At 41.2% G+C, this 13,345-nt stretch overlaps 1 protein-coding gene across 6 annotated transcripts in view; it reads right to left on the bottom strand.

The window, feature by feature from the left end:
* Nucleotides 1-2,567: 2,567 nt before the first annotated feature.
* Nucleotides 2,568-13,345, bottom strand: part of ZNF462 (zinc finger protein 462) — a 91,072-nt gene continuing 80,294 nt past the window's right edge. For all 6 annotated transcript variants that reach the window (XM_068927204.1, XM_068927208.1, XM_068927209.1 and 3 more), the window contains 3 exons: nt 11,322-11,454; nt 6,584-6,698; nt 2,568-5,250 (listed from right to left, as the gene is read on the bottom strand). In XM_068927204.1, the coding sequence (XP_068783305.1) occupies nt 5,046-5,250; nt 6,584-6,698; nt 11,322-11,454 (453 nt within the window). In that variant the 3' untranslated portion in view covers nt 2,568-5,045. The remainder of the gene's footprint in view (nt 5,251-6,583; nt 6,699-11,321; nt 11,455-13,345) is intronic.

Below are 13,345 nucleotides of genomic sequence, written 5' to 3'. Positions count from 1 at the left end.
ATGAGGTCAGTCATGGCTTCGGATGAATCTGCAAAACAGTCAAGGACGAAGATACCATCAGCTCCCCACGTGACCTGCTCCAGCGCTTCACTGCTTCCCCAATAGAAAAGCTTTTCTATTGTCCTATCTGACTTTTTTTCCTTCCTTTATACTCATGCACACATATACCTGGTACGTCTGATGAATCAGGCTTCCTTCTCTCCCCCCTACCCTTGCAAAATATGCACCATATTTTCACAGATGAGTTAAGTATCTGCAAACACAGCAGGAGTTACAATGCCTTCAGTTAAGCTCCTCAAACACCAGGCGATTCAAATAGACAGCCTTACTCACCAAGACTTTGGCCAGGACTTTCTCTATTTTGCTTATGCCACCAGCCCCACCTTCAGTTTACAGGGTGTTTGCACCCATCTGTTTTATCTGGGGACAATTTTGTAAGTGAGAGATGAGAAGACATCAAAAGGTTGACAAGATGCATCCTAGAAGGATTGTAGCCTTCAAGGTAGAAGTTTGTACTCCAAACTGCTCAAACTGAGCACCCTGTTGCTGGTGGCAGTTGGCGGGAAGAGAGGTTTCTGCAACATTGTAAACTGATCTGGGACTAAAACTTCACCTCAAAACCGTCCTTTCCCAAGCCCTTTCCTAGTCAAGATTACTGCTACTTTGGAGCCAGACGTCTGGCTCTCATGGTGAAAAAGCCCTGTGTTGTCAGAGAAGTATTAAATAAAAAACACTTCAGGATGGGGAGGCAGGGAGAAACTTGGGGCACTTCTAATGAAACCGTACTGAACACACACTAGTTGTGTCTAGGTGCTTTCTTGAAGCCAGGAGACAAAACTGCTGTTTAAGGTCACAAAGAAGTCTGCTATAAGACCCCAGCCTCCACAATGTCTGGACCACAAACAAGTTTCACACAGAACCTCTCACTTTGTAAACAACAGATGTTCAATGGGAAACCCTACAGCTCTGTGATTCTGCAGTCCTTACTCGCCGTGACCTTGCTGGTCCTCACTCGAGTTTTGGCCTATGAGCCCCCGGGCAGCCTGCAGCCTAGGCTGCCTTAGCCCTTCTCCATGGACTGCCTTAGCCCTTCTCCATGGAGAGGGAAGGTGCCTGCGTGGAGGCAAAGGAGATTGTGGTCTCCCTTCCCATAGCAACTCCAGCAAAGCCATTGCACCAAGATGCATGCGAAGGCAAGGTCACTGCATGGAGGGAATTAAGACACTGAGCAGCAAAACCAAAGGAAAATCTCAGCAGTCAACTAGCAATAAGGTAGCAAACGTTTACCCAGACTTCTTAAGAAAAGGAAGGACAATGAGCCTAGGAACACAGTGTGCGCAGAACAGCACATGTACCCTGGCACGACTGCTCCCTGTACAGTCGGAGGGCTCCCAGTTACCAGAAGGGGAATTGACCAGCAAGGCAGATAAATCATGTAAGTAAAGGCTCAGTTTTGTGACTTTTTCCTTTGGTTCTTCCTCCCCCTTTCCCCTTAAGCTGCGTTTTAGTTCAACACAGGACTCTTAGGACAGGTGAACCAGCCACATTCAGCCAGAAACGTGCATCTCGGTAGGTCAGGAGCTTTATTTTGATTTCACAAACACAATCCTGCCACTGAGGTGAATAACACAATTGTAAAACTCGATAAAAGACTGTGGCTGAATTCTAAAGTTAGTCATGTAATTCTTGTTAGTGACGTATCACTGAACAACCCTTTCTCTTTTTTAAATTGGTGGAAATGCAGGCTAGCTCTGGGGTGGAATATACAATGTAGAAATTATTTGTAGATCTCCCTAATAAATTAGTATTTCCAGAGACCACTGGAAAAAAGCAGTATCTAGGAAGCCAAAATACATAAATTTGATTTTCTACATAGGGAATAAGTATCCTGGTGAGAAATATTTTACTCTTGGGAAGAGAGATTTAAAAAAGAAAAAAAAAAATCCAAAAAATCCACTTAAACTGGAAACGATCCGATTAAAATATACCCAGAAACAAACCTAGGACATCTTTACAACGTGCTTTTAAATAGTTGTATTCAGCATATTAAGATCCAGGATAGCACTAAAAGCATCATCCAAAATTTTCAATGGAGAAAGAGGGAAAAAAATAGCATCGCCTGCTCCGGTTTACTGGACTTATATTTGACTGTGATTAAGCACAGCCTCAGCACAGGATCTAATAGGTCATCAGATACTGAAGCATACAGTATCCCAACCCGTGCAGAGATTGAGTTGACAATCCAAACACCAGCATGTCTCCATTTATTTTCATCTTTCAGGACAGCCTGCAAAATTTCTTCATTTCTGTGTTTGGGTTCAGGAAAAGTCAGTAGACCCTGGCAGTGTGCCCTCAGCCACTCATGGATGTTGGGCTGATTGATGTTCAAGGTATTCTTCAAGGATGTGGCAGACCCTAGACCAGTATGCACTAGGGAGAGTCACTCCACCCAAGCTGTTATGTCCAAAACTCCCTATCTGAAACTGGGGAGGAAAGAGAGAAGTGGCAGGAAAAGGTGTATTGCTCTTTCACAGAAGGGCCAACAGAGAACTCTATACACACACACACTCTCTTAAAAAGTTTTTATTAATTTTCATTGTTTTTTTTTTAAAAAAAAACAAACCCGTCAGTGCAACAGTTCAGCATCCCCTTCCTATCCCCAATCAGTAAGCAGTAATTTAAAAATCAGGAAATACCGAGTGCTGAAGCCAATGGGTTAGCATTTTGCTATTTATTTCCTTCTGTCAAACTCTGAAAAAGTCCTCTGTATAAATTAAACAATGAAAAAAATGTTATTTTCAATTCTATGTCATTACAGTCAACAGAATCATAATAATGCATCTAAAATGTGTGTCCACAATATATCAGGTATACATTTTTGGGAAAAGAAAAAAAAGGAAAAAAAAATATGACATTCTAGGCTTGTTAAAAGGATAATGGTCCCATATTTTTATTAACAGGTTAGCAAAACAAAATCCAATGGATTACAATATTTACATGTTATTTGAAAAATAAAGTAGTGATAAAAGCATGTCACAATCATTTCTTTTTTTTTTTTTCCTTTTTCGTTTTTGGTAACCATTACAAACACCCAATCCAGGTATGGAACTGTTTAAATACATTTGAAATGAGGCCAATTAAAAAACAAATACAGACACAAAATGTGTATTTATATTTGTCCCTCCAATGTGTTTTTCACATGACACTCCCTCCCTACTTCAAAAAAAACCAAAAACCAAAAAACCAAAAAACAAAAGAATCCCCCAAACCCACAACTGATGAATCCTTAAAAGCAAAACACCATGCTTCTCAAGTAGCACTTATTCCACAAATGCAACATTTTTGCCATCAATTTTATATGAAGCTCTCTGGGACACTACTTCCTCAGCAGCTTCTTGTTTTCCCCCCTCCCCCCTTAGATACCCCCGAAAACAAAAAAAACAAAGACACATGCATTTCTAAAACTAGGTTTCAGTCAAGTACTTTCTACTTTTTGGAAAGAAACTTTTTTTGTTCGCAATCAGAACATAACCGTGGGCACTAGATCCTGTATTCCTTGCTCAGGCAAAAGTCCTGTTGAGTTTGGTAGGCTTTCCACCCAAGAAAAAGTGCAGGATCAGCCACTAGGTACATAGGTTCCTATTCACTCTACGCTGCTCCCCTCATGCTAAAAGCTAAGGAGGAGGGGAAAAAAATTAGCAACTCCCGTCTTTAATCGAGTAAGAGTAGTTCTCCAGGCTCAATGTCATATGTAACTATTTCACCTCCGCTTGCAAAAAGATGTGTTAACAGACGCCCCTCCCTCCCACCATACCAAAACAAAAAGAAAACACGCACACCACAGACGGAAGAAAAAAAAAGGCAGCCAATCTTAACAGAAAAATTTCTAGTGTGAGACTGAGAGATGTTAATATGACAAGCAACAGAATGGTTATGAGGACCTACATGTTTGGCCCGCAAGCTGCATAGCTGTGCTGTAAGTTTGGTTCTTTAGTTAAAAAAAAAAAAAAAAAGTTAAAACTTCTTTGTTATTTCCGTATGTTTAAAATTAACAACAACAACAAAATAATCTATTCACAAGATCTAGTCTCCTTTCCCTGTCCCCCCCCCGAAAAGAAAGATTCGTTTTACATGAGAAACTTAATTGTGCTGTATTTGTAACACCTCAGGTTGATAGAAAATAAACATGTGGCAAACAAAACTGCACAATCAGTCACATGAAATCTATCAAATCCTAAAATTATAGCTGAACACTAACAAACAGCTTACCTGGAATAAAGGATGACAATTCACAAACAGTTATCTAGGAATTAAAGTCTCTCTCTTTTTTTTTTGTTTTTTTTTTACTAAAATAATTAAAAAAATCACAGTATTTTAAGAAATAAAACCCACACTGGGATTTTAAGCACAATTTGTTTTCCTTTAAAACTTTTTTTCTTCCTCCTTTCACCACCTTGCCCAGCAGTCTCTCTACATTTAACCACAATGACAACAGGTAGTACTGACAAATGCAGAGATCTCCCTTGGTTAATTCTGAGGTACTAGGAAACAGGTGACTGTTTTAAGCAAAGCAGTTTCTGTTTTGTTTTTGTTTTTTTCTTTTCTTTTCTAAAGCAGTTGCATTCAGTCTGGAAAAGCGTTATGTATTAAAACTAGAAAAACGCACCCAAATTTGTGCGTTGAAAAGTTGTCCCCCCCCCACCCCTTCTTCCATGCTCACGACGCTTCCATTCACAAACAATCCAAGTCTCCACTGCAAAGCACGTTGTGTAATGTAGGAACATGGGGAGTTGCTTCATTAGTCCAAGACGAACGTAACTTCCCATTGTCAAGATCCAGAAGAAAAGATGCAGTGATGTAATGGAGCCACTTATTCCATCATTTAAATAACTTTAATATACACACACTCACACAGGTACCAGTGCTTTGAAAATAGATCATTCAGTCCTAAAAGCAGCTTTGTTTCTTCCTTCTGCCCATCCCACCCACCCACCCCACCCCGTTCATCACTGTTCAAGTAAGTTGATTAAAATCACACCAAATGCTTATTCGTTTTTGGCCTCTGAGTTCTCTTGGAGAGGTTTGTCAGCAGCTACCACACTGACTGCTGTTTCGCTGTTGTGGGAAAAATCCACTAGCATTTTCTCAATGCCTTCCTTTTCTTCCACTGGCAGTGTGCTAACAGTCTCCTCCGCGTCCTCCTTCAGCTGGCTGTCCTCGCTGCTCCTGCGCTTGCATTCGTTCAGCGCCCTGGGAAGAAAAGCAGCAGAAAAAAGAAATCATTATAGTCCATAGAGAGAACAATAAAGCCAATCCATATGTGTTACATGGGGCAGGGGGAAACAGCTCACTTCCTGAAAAAGCAAACAGCCACATTGCTGCCACCTCACGCTCAAGAGGACAGGCAGTGGAATGAAGCTGCTAGTGGGACCTGTTACATTCTAGCTTTGAAACCAAATCTTTATTCACTCTATGCTGGGGCAGTAAGGGGAGAGAGAGAAGAACCCCAATCCCCTTTTCCCCATTCCTTTGGGAACAAAATTCATTAGGTAACAAATAAAAGCACAGGAAAAGAGAGTACTTTTCCCCAAAAGACTTAATGATCCAATAAAGCTTTTTACAGCATGCAACTTTTCAAGTACTCTTATTTAAGCAGGGACAAGATAAAGAGTAAGAGAAGCAGTATTTCTCACCCTTCCACAGTCAAGTTGCAATATTGTATTCAAATGTCTTCCACATGTCAGTAATCTTGAATGAGATCTACTCTTTGAAGAAATTATGGTCAGCAAAGACATCTCTGCTACTGACCAGATCTTCATCAAGAGAAAGAAAATGAATGTTCCAGAGATGCCTATCTGTGTCATCCCACTGTGGGCTGACTGTTATTTATGTGCAAGAAAGGCAAAGATCTTTGCTATTAACTTCACTGTGAACATTTCAGGGAGAGATCATTCTGATCGATTTTACTTCCCTTGCAGGTCTTAACATTTCTCTACACATAATTCTTTACACTGTTCCGCAAATTTAGCTGCAAGCATGCTAAGAAGTCATAACAATAAAGGAAAAAAAAAAAACATAACTCCTTCTTGGACTGTTCCTTATAGTTTTCTGTCATTTTTCATGCTGCTCCACTAGCAAGCAGAATCAACAGTAGACTCAAGTAAAGTTAACTGCGGGCTAAAGTAGAATTCATCTTGAGACAACGCTTGAGTTTTAGGATCATAGTTAAGCCTTGTCTGTCCATTGAAAAAAAGTTTTTTTCCATTTGAGATCTGATTCTGAACTGAAACTGGAAAGGTACGTGGACATACGGAGAGAATCACCTGCAAGTCTGAACTCTATAGTCACCCTGGGCTGCTGGGTTAAACGGAACAGACAAGAACCTCTCTTTGCGCAAAGACATCTGGTAGTTGTATCCCTGCTTGTGATAGGCAGAATTCTTCCCTCGTTACAGGAACATCTGTTGTGTACCTGCGTTTGCTTTCATCACAGGGCTTTCTTTGGGAGGAGAGGAACAGGTGAGGGAATGCATAAAGATTAACTGTTTCTTTTCACCGTTCAGCAAGAGTCTAAACCAACTTACATGCCATGTCTCAGCACGTGTCGCTCCCACTCAGAGCCCTCTGTGAACGACCGGCCGCAGAACTCGCACGGGAAGCGCTTCTCCAGGGCACCGCTGTCAGGAAACATCATGGGATCTGCGAAAGGACACAGCATGTAAGTGCACAAGTGCCAGGGCAGAAAGGGAGCACTGTGATCCTACTCCGATCCCCTCTTCTGCCCCCCAAAGAGGAAAAAAACCAAAAAACCTAAGAAACAAAAGGAGACCTTCACCAAATACTGTAGGCATTAGTGAAAAGGCACACCCCTCTCCACAAAGCCCAGTGATACTGCAGGTCAGAAGTCCCATCCTAACTCTTAAAATATTTCTACAAAAAAAAGCATTAACAGAGTTACTGCTCCCTGTCCTTGTACTTGAACAAATGAAGAGAGTAGGGAGTTTTAATTCAAAACCAACACTGAGGGAAGTTTAGTGTCAAAACAGCTTCAAAGCAAACCCCAAAATCCCACTTGAGCCTGTGCATAATTTTTGAATTTGTAGTACAAATTTTAGGAAGCAGAGACTTAGTATATTGGACATCTGATCCTCATAAGAAATAAGACATCCCTTCATCATGAATTCTCAGGAACCGGAGAATATCTCTAAAAGTCCTGTATCTTAACTGTATAGGTGTTTCAACCCATCCTAATCTTTTATACAAAATGCTTGGGGCCTCATTTGCAGAAGTGTCAAGCACCTAGCAATACAAGTGAAGTCGCTGGCAGCTGAGGGAGCAGTATTTCTGAAAGCTAAGCCCCATGTGAACAGAGCCAGCTTTAACAAAAGATGAAACATTTTCTCACAAATTAAGAAGATCACCACACAAGCCATTAAAAATAATTGCATGGACTATCTCACTTGATTCTTTTTGCTGGAAATGAGACAGCACCATCTGCTCAGAGCATTAATTCCTTAGCAGGGATTATCTTAAGCAAGAAATCAACAGAATGTCTTTCCAGCTCCTCCCAAACTACATAATAAAAGAAAAGGGATTTTGCTTCATTTCAGTTCTGATCTCTGCTCACTTGGTTTCTTCACTCTCAAATTTACTCTGTTCATGATCAGCCTATGACCTTAAAACTGCCCACACACTTGCTATTATCCCTATGTAAGTTTTATAAAGGTATTTTTGCAACACATTTGTCACTGGTTAGCCTTTAATAAAGTTCAGGATGCTTTATACCATTTTTTATCTCTTTCCTCTGGAAGAAAAATATCTCACTTCTTATTTCTTAGTGTCAGTGATTTATTATGCAGTTCAACATCATAAAGCAAGGTGCTGTGCCAATAGGAACAGCAGAAAGTAAGCCAATGCCCCTACTTCAGTTTACATCCGGATTTTAACACCATATGCATAGTACAAATTCAAAAATACCATTGCAATACTTAGTCTAGTCATGGTTCAGGGACAAACACCTACAGAGGGTAAAAGTTCTGGAGACAACAGTTGCTCTTCTGTGTAGGAACATACCTACCATATACTACACAATAGGAAATTTATTCTGGGCCTCTGCAGAGAAGAGATGTGCACAATAGGCTGCTTTGCTCAGATGAATAGGGTGGCTTTATAATTGCAATCCCCATTAACACGTGCTACCCTAGTAAATCCATTAGCGCTTCAGAATCCACTATATTCTTCATCCTACTTCCTGACTAGTTTTATTTCTAGGTGCATGAATTTGGACTGCTCCCCTGGAAGAGTCTATCAGGACCTGCTCTTCTCTGTGGTCTGCAGAGGCACCCGATCTCTCTTTGGCTTTTCTGCATCTCACACACAATCACTTATTTTTGTCTACTGTGGAAAAATACCTCTCAATTCAGGTTTCTGCTAAGAACAAGATAAAGGTCAGCACACACAGCCTCTCTGGGATGCATTCCTTAGCAAGAGCAGCTGCTCTTTTCATGGAGCATGCCAGACTTCTGCCATCTGACGACTTCTCTGCCTTCCCACCCAACACATCAGCTCAGCTATGCTGAGAGGACATGCTCAGCTCTGCCTGCCCAGATGACGAATAACCCGCCTTTGGTACAGTGCCCCGACAGCCCCTTGGGAGAAGCAACACACTCTTTCTTTGGGCCTTCAGGACTGTGAACACCATCCTGAAGTCAAAGTGGTGAATCTAGCAGTTAGACTCATGGGAAGAAAACCTGGCTCTGCCAAAGTCACAGACTTCAGAGGGCTCAGCCAGTGTTTGCTTCCAGATACGCAGAGCGCACAGAGGCACTCTCAGCAAATCCTACTTCCTGCTAACACTACAAAGGCTAAATTTGTCAAAAGCACCCAAGTGGTATCAGAGATTATATATAGTTTAATGAGGTTTGAAAGCTGTGACAGCATTAGCCACTGTGACCGGCCATATTTAACAGCATGGGTGTGGTCCTCTACTAACAGGGTGAACTGTTTCTGCATTAGAAGTGGCTTTTGAACATCCACTGGGGGAAGATGATGTCAGTACATTACTTTGCATCCAGCCATGCATTCAGCTCCTGCCTCACTGGGACATTTTTCCGAAAATTTACTTTGCATCTTGCACCTCACATGGTAATCCACAACTTGGCAAGAAAAATTAAGTCAATACAACTTGAATTTTTTTCTAAACATACTCTTTCGTAGAAGGCATAAATACTTTCTGTATTTTCTACCTATTCTAGTATAAAATTTTACAACTGATTTTTAGGTTAAAAAGAGAAAAACTAATAACGGTCAGACAAAGTCACCCACAAGGGGCAGCCAGGAAAACAACTGCAAAACAAGCAGGGAAATATGCATTATTTTTTACGTGAATCATTTGAACAAATCAAACACAGATCACTTTTTAACTAGTCACAAGTAAGAAAAACACAAATACAAGTTAAAAGAACACTCAGTAGAAACAAAATTGCTAAAACACCATCTCTTCTATCTGTTATCACCTTCTAGGTTGAAGATTTAAATTTGAAGAGATATTTTTACATTTTCACACTTAAGGTCAAGAAACTAAGCATCTTAAACCCAACTTAAATGTCAAACTTCACCTTAGGTTCCCTCCTGTCCCCACAGCACATTTATAGGGATCTGAAAAGCTCGGCTGACAGCACCTTCTTCCTCTTCTTCTGGATGCCACATTTTCCAGAGCAATTTCAGCACCTGCGCTTGCATCTACCACTAAGGTAATCCTCACAAGGACAGGACAACTCTTCACCCCTTGCAAGCTGTGAGTCTACACAAATATTAATCAGCCTGCTACAGCTGCAACTAAGGGGAGCTGGTCCTTCAGTGAAGGCATTACAGAGTCATTCTTCCAGCCCTGAAGCCCTGAGGGACAAATCTCTTCCTGAACAGACCTGAGTGAGAGGTTGTGCAACAGAGTGGGGAGGTAATAACACTAAGCTTTGAAATGCGTATGAAACCAATTTCCCTTTAGCGCCTTCTCCGATTTTTGCAATGCTACTAACTAAGATCTCATGAAGGATATTTTTCATTAAAACAGAAACGGCTTCTCATCCAGCTCACTTTATTTCTCATTATTTTATTTCTCAAAAGCTGTCACCAATTGCACTTGAAGTGAAGTGATAGTGACAAGCATAGGCAGAATTTATGCTATGGGGACACTAAACAAAAGCCAAGATACTGGGTTCTGCTAGTAAGAAGGAAAGAGGCATCATCTAAGCCCCTTCTGTTCTGCAAGCTACCTCTGAATCTAGAGATCTAAATTTTCCAGTCTGAAACGCTTGAGGGAGACTCATTTTGTTTTGTGAACAATTCTTGAGCGAGTTTGAAATGAGTCTTCCATTGAAGACTCATTGAAACTTCAGGAGGAAAAAGGTAAACATGACGGCATGCCTTTGGTTAAATACATAGAAACTTAGCGAACTGCAGCTGTCAGCACCAGGAGGGTGGATGACCCCTCCAATCTGACAATCTGGCATCACAAGGCTCAAGAGTTGTGAACATACTGCACCGGACTGATGCACCAGAGTAGACTGTAACAATACACAATTGAGACCAGATGCTTGCAATAGATTGTTTTTAATACTGAGACGGGGGCTTGAGAGGGGTAGGAGGCACAGGGCAAACCCTTGGTCTGATTTAGAGGATTTTTTTCCCCCTTCTCAGCTAACTTTGACTGAACCATAAGCATTAAGCAAGCTTGTGGCCTTCAAGCCTTGCTGAAGTCAGGGGTATTAGTCATACACATAAACTTATGAACGTACTTAAGTACACAACTGAGCAGTGATCTAAAGGTGGGGCAAGGACCTACCCTGGTTCCAAAGCTGCCAGTTATAGGCACTGCAACAGGACTGACTCTCACTGAGAAGGAAGGAATGCTGAGCATATAGTTAACAGTAACAGTCCAAAAATAAGTTTGGCCACGACCCTTCATCCTTGCTTGAATAATGCCAAGTAAGAAGCTGAAAATGGGTTACCAATATAGACCACTGAAATACTCTACTTACGTAGTTTTCCAAGCCCTGATAGATGTTATCAGCATCGACACATAAGTCACAGATGCTATCTGCATTTTCTCATAGTATGTATTTTCTTAACAGACAGAAAACTTGTAGTAAGGATTAGAAACACGAGATTCCCCCAGGAACAGTGTCTTGACAAAAGCCTCATTCTGCTCTTGCTGGCATGCTGCATGACTCTATAGGAATGTGCTGCAGAGTCAACAGCTGACCTTGCTTGGTGGGACTGGTAGGGTATGTTGCAGTCCATTTAAAAAAAAAAAGGACTAACCTCTCTCTTCAGTCTTGGGGATTAACTCTTCTTCTTTTTCTTCCTCATCACTGCTGGAGCTTTCTGTTTTCCCCTTCATTTGTTCCAACTGATCCAAGTTAACCCGTCCAACCAGCTCAAAATTACGACTCACCTTCGAAAGGAACACTTTTGTCAGCAATTAGCACCATGATCAACTACTCAAAAACTAGCTCGTATGCAAAATGAAATTCAATATGCCCCCAAACCTCCTTCTATAGCTACAGGTGACATGTAGGCACCCAGTCAAATTAATACTTATTTCTCTTCAATGACAATGATTCTTCTTTCTCTTTTTATACTGAATTTATCAATTTGGTTTTCAAAACTGAATGCCATTCGAAAAATCCCCCTGATTTCTTCTCCTTTTTGAGGTATTAAAACTAAGAAAACCAAGAAACATTACACACCTTACATTGTACCCTTCCCTCATGGGAGTGTTGAACCACTGTGATTAAACATTGCTATTGCACACCACCACTTAAGGAAAATCCTTTGTGCCTGGTTCAACTCAGCTTCATACATGAAAGGATAGGTCCTTTATTAAGCACATGGCTGCTGTGTGCCACAAACTTTCACTCATTAATAACAGATTAATTTTCATTATGAAGGGCTGCAAAGTGCTTTGCAAACTGATATACAGACTGCAATGGGAACGCTTCACCCAGCAGTCAAATTCAGCTAACCCTTGGGTGAAATGCACCAGCTTCTTAATAGCTCACAGCAACAGTATGAAAACAGCAGCTTACGATGGGTAAGTCAGGAACACCACTATATGCAGCAGAAACAGTAGAGGAGCAGCCTAGATTTACAGTAGAGGTGGAGAGTGTGGAGCACGACCAGGACACTAAGGCTAATACTTGCTGGATGACAAGCACCCTCTAAGCTCATTAATCACTGCTGGGCAGGATTTTGGATTTATTTTTCATCATGCAAAAAAGTCAGCCCTCCAGCAGCACAGACACTGAGCCACAGAGACAGAGGATGGAAAGGAAGGAATGAGTGCGGTACAACAACTCTTGCAAGATACTGAATGACACACCAGCCCCACCGATTATGTTTTATCCCTCTGCAGGAAAGGGAATGTGAAACAAAGCTAAGGAAAGTGTGATTTAGACAGTAGTACACCTCCATACTGTGTACTACCCTAAATGCAACGATGTGCAGGTATCCAGTTCCTTGAACTACTCTGTACAGACAGCTGTGATGAGGTTCTCCGACATAAAAAGTTACCTATTGGGATTTAAGCAAATATGACCATGCGCAAGGCATTTAATGCAACTCAGCTCATGCACAGGAGCTCACTAGGGCGCCGTATATCAATTGTGTGCCTAAGACAAGGGCCTGGCCAAAAATTAGAGCGATATCATTTAAAAATTACTAAAGAGAGATGAGGAACAGATACCTTCAACTATTGGCATCATCACTGCAGGTCAGAACTGGAAGGGAGAGGCAGGTAAGGAAAAAAAATCTTCCCAGCCTTATGCACTAAGTCAAAAGAATGAGAAACAGGGCATCTTTGATACCCCAGGGCCCTTGCTGTGGTGACTGGAAGATGTGGAACATCTCAAGTACTATGTGAAGTGTAGAAAGACTCTCAAGGAGTAATAAAGAGGGCAGATAAGCTAAGAGGCCAGTGTAAGCTTGTTTTTACAGATAGTCAAATATTTTTTAAGTGTGAAAAGTTTTGCTGGGACTTTTGATGCTAATTTTGTCAATATGCATTTGGCTGTAGGAAAATTGTCACTCAGTCAAAGCGTGAGTGAGATTTTAGTGAGGACTGGGGCAGCTCAGCTCCGATATGTGAAGTCAAATAAGCTGCCTCTCCAGGAACTGCAACAAGAAAGTATTCTGATAAATACTCCAAAAACATATTTCCGTCCAGAACTTAAGTTTCTCTCACAGCAGCACAACTACAAAAATTCAGAGTTAACAGAAGTCTGCGGAAAGCCTTCTTAATGACTTCTCCAAGACTGGATCAGGTTTGTACTCATGGACTCCAGGCA

The sequence above is a fragment of the Struthio camelus genome, chromosome Z, assembly GCF_040807025.1.
Source record: "Struthio camelus isolate bStrCam1 chromosome Z, bStrCam1.hap1, whole genome shotgun sequence".
Lineage (NCBI taxonomy): Eukaryota > Metazoa > Chordata > Aves > Struthioniformes > Struthionidae > Struthio > Struthio camelus.
The sequence above is the reverse complement of the archived record's forward strand: the minus strand, read 5'-3'. Positions and strand labels throughout refer to the sequence as shown.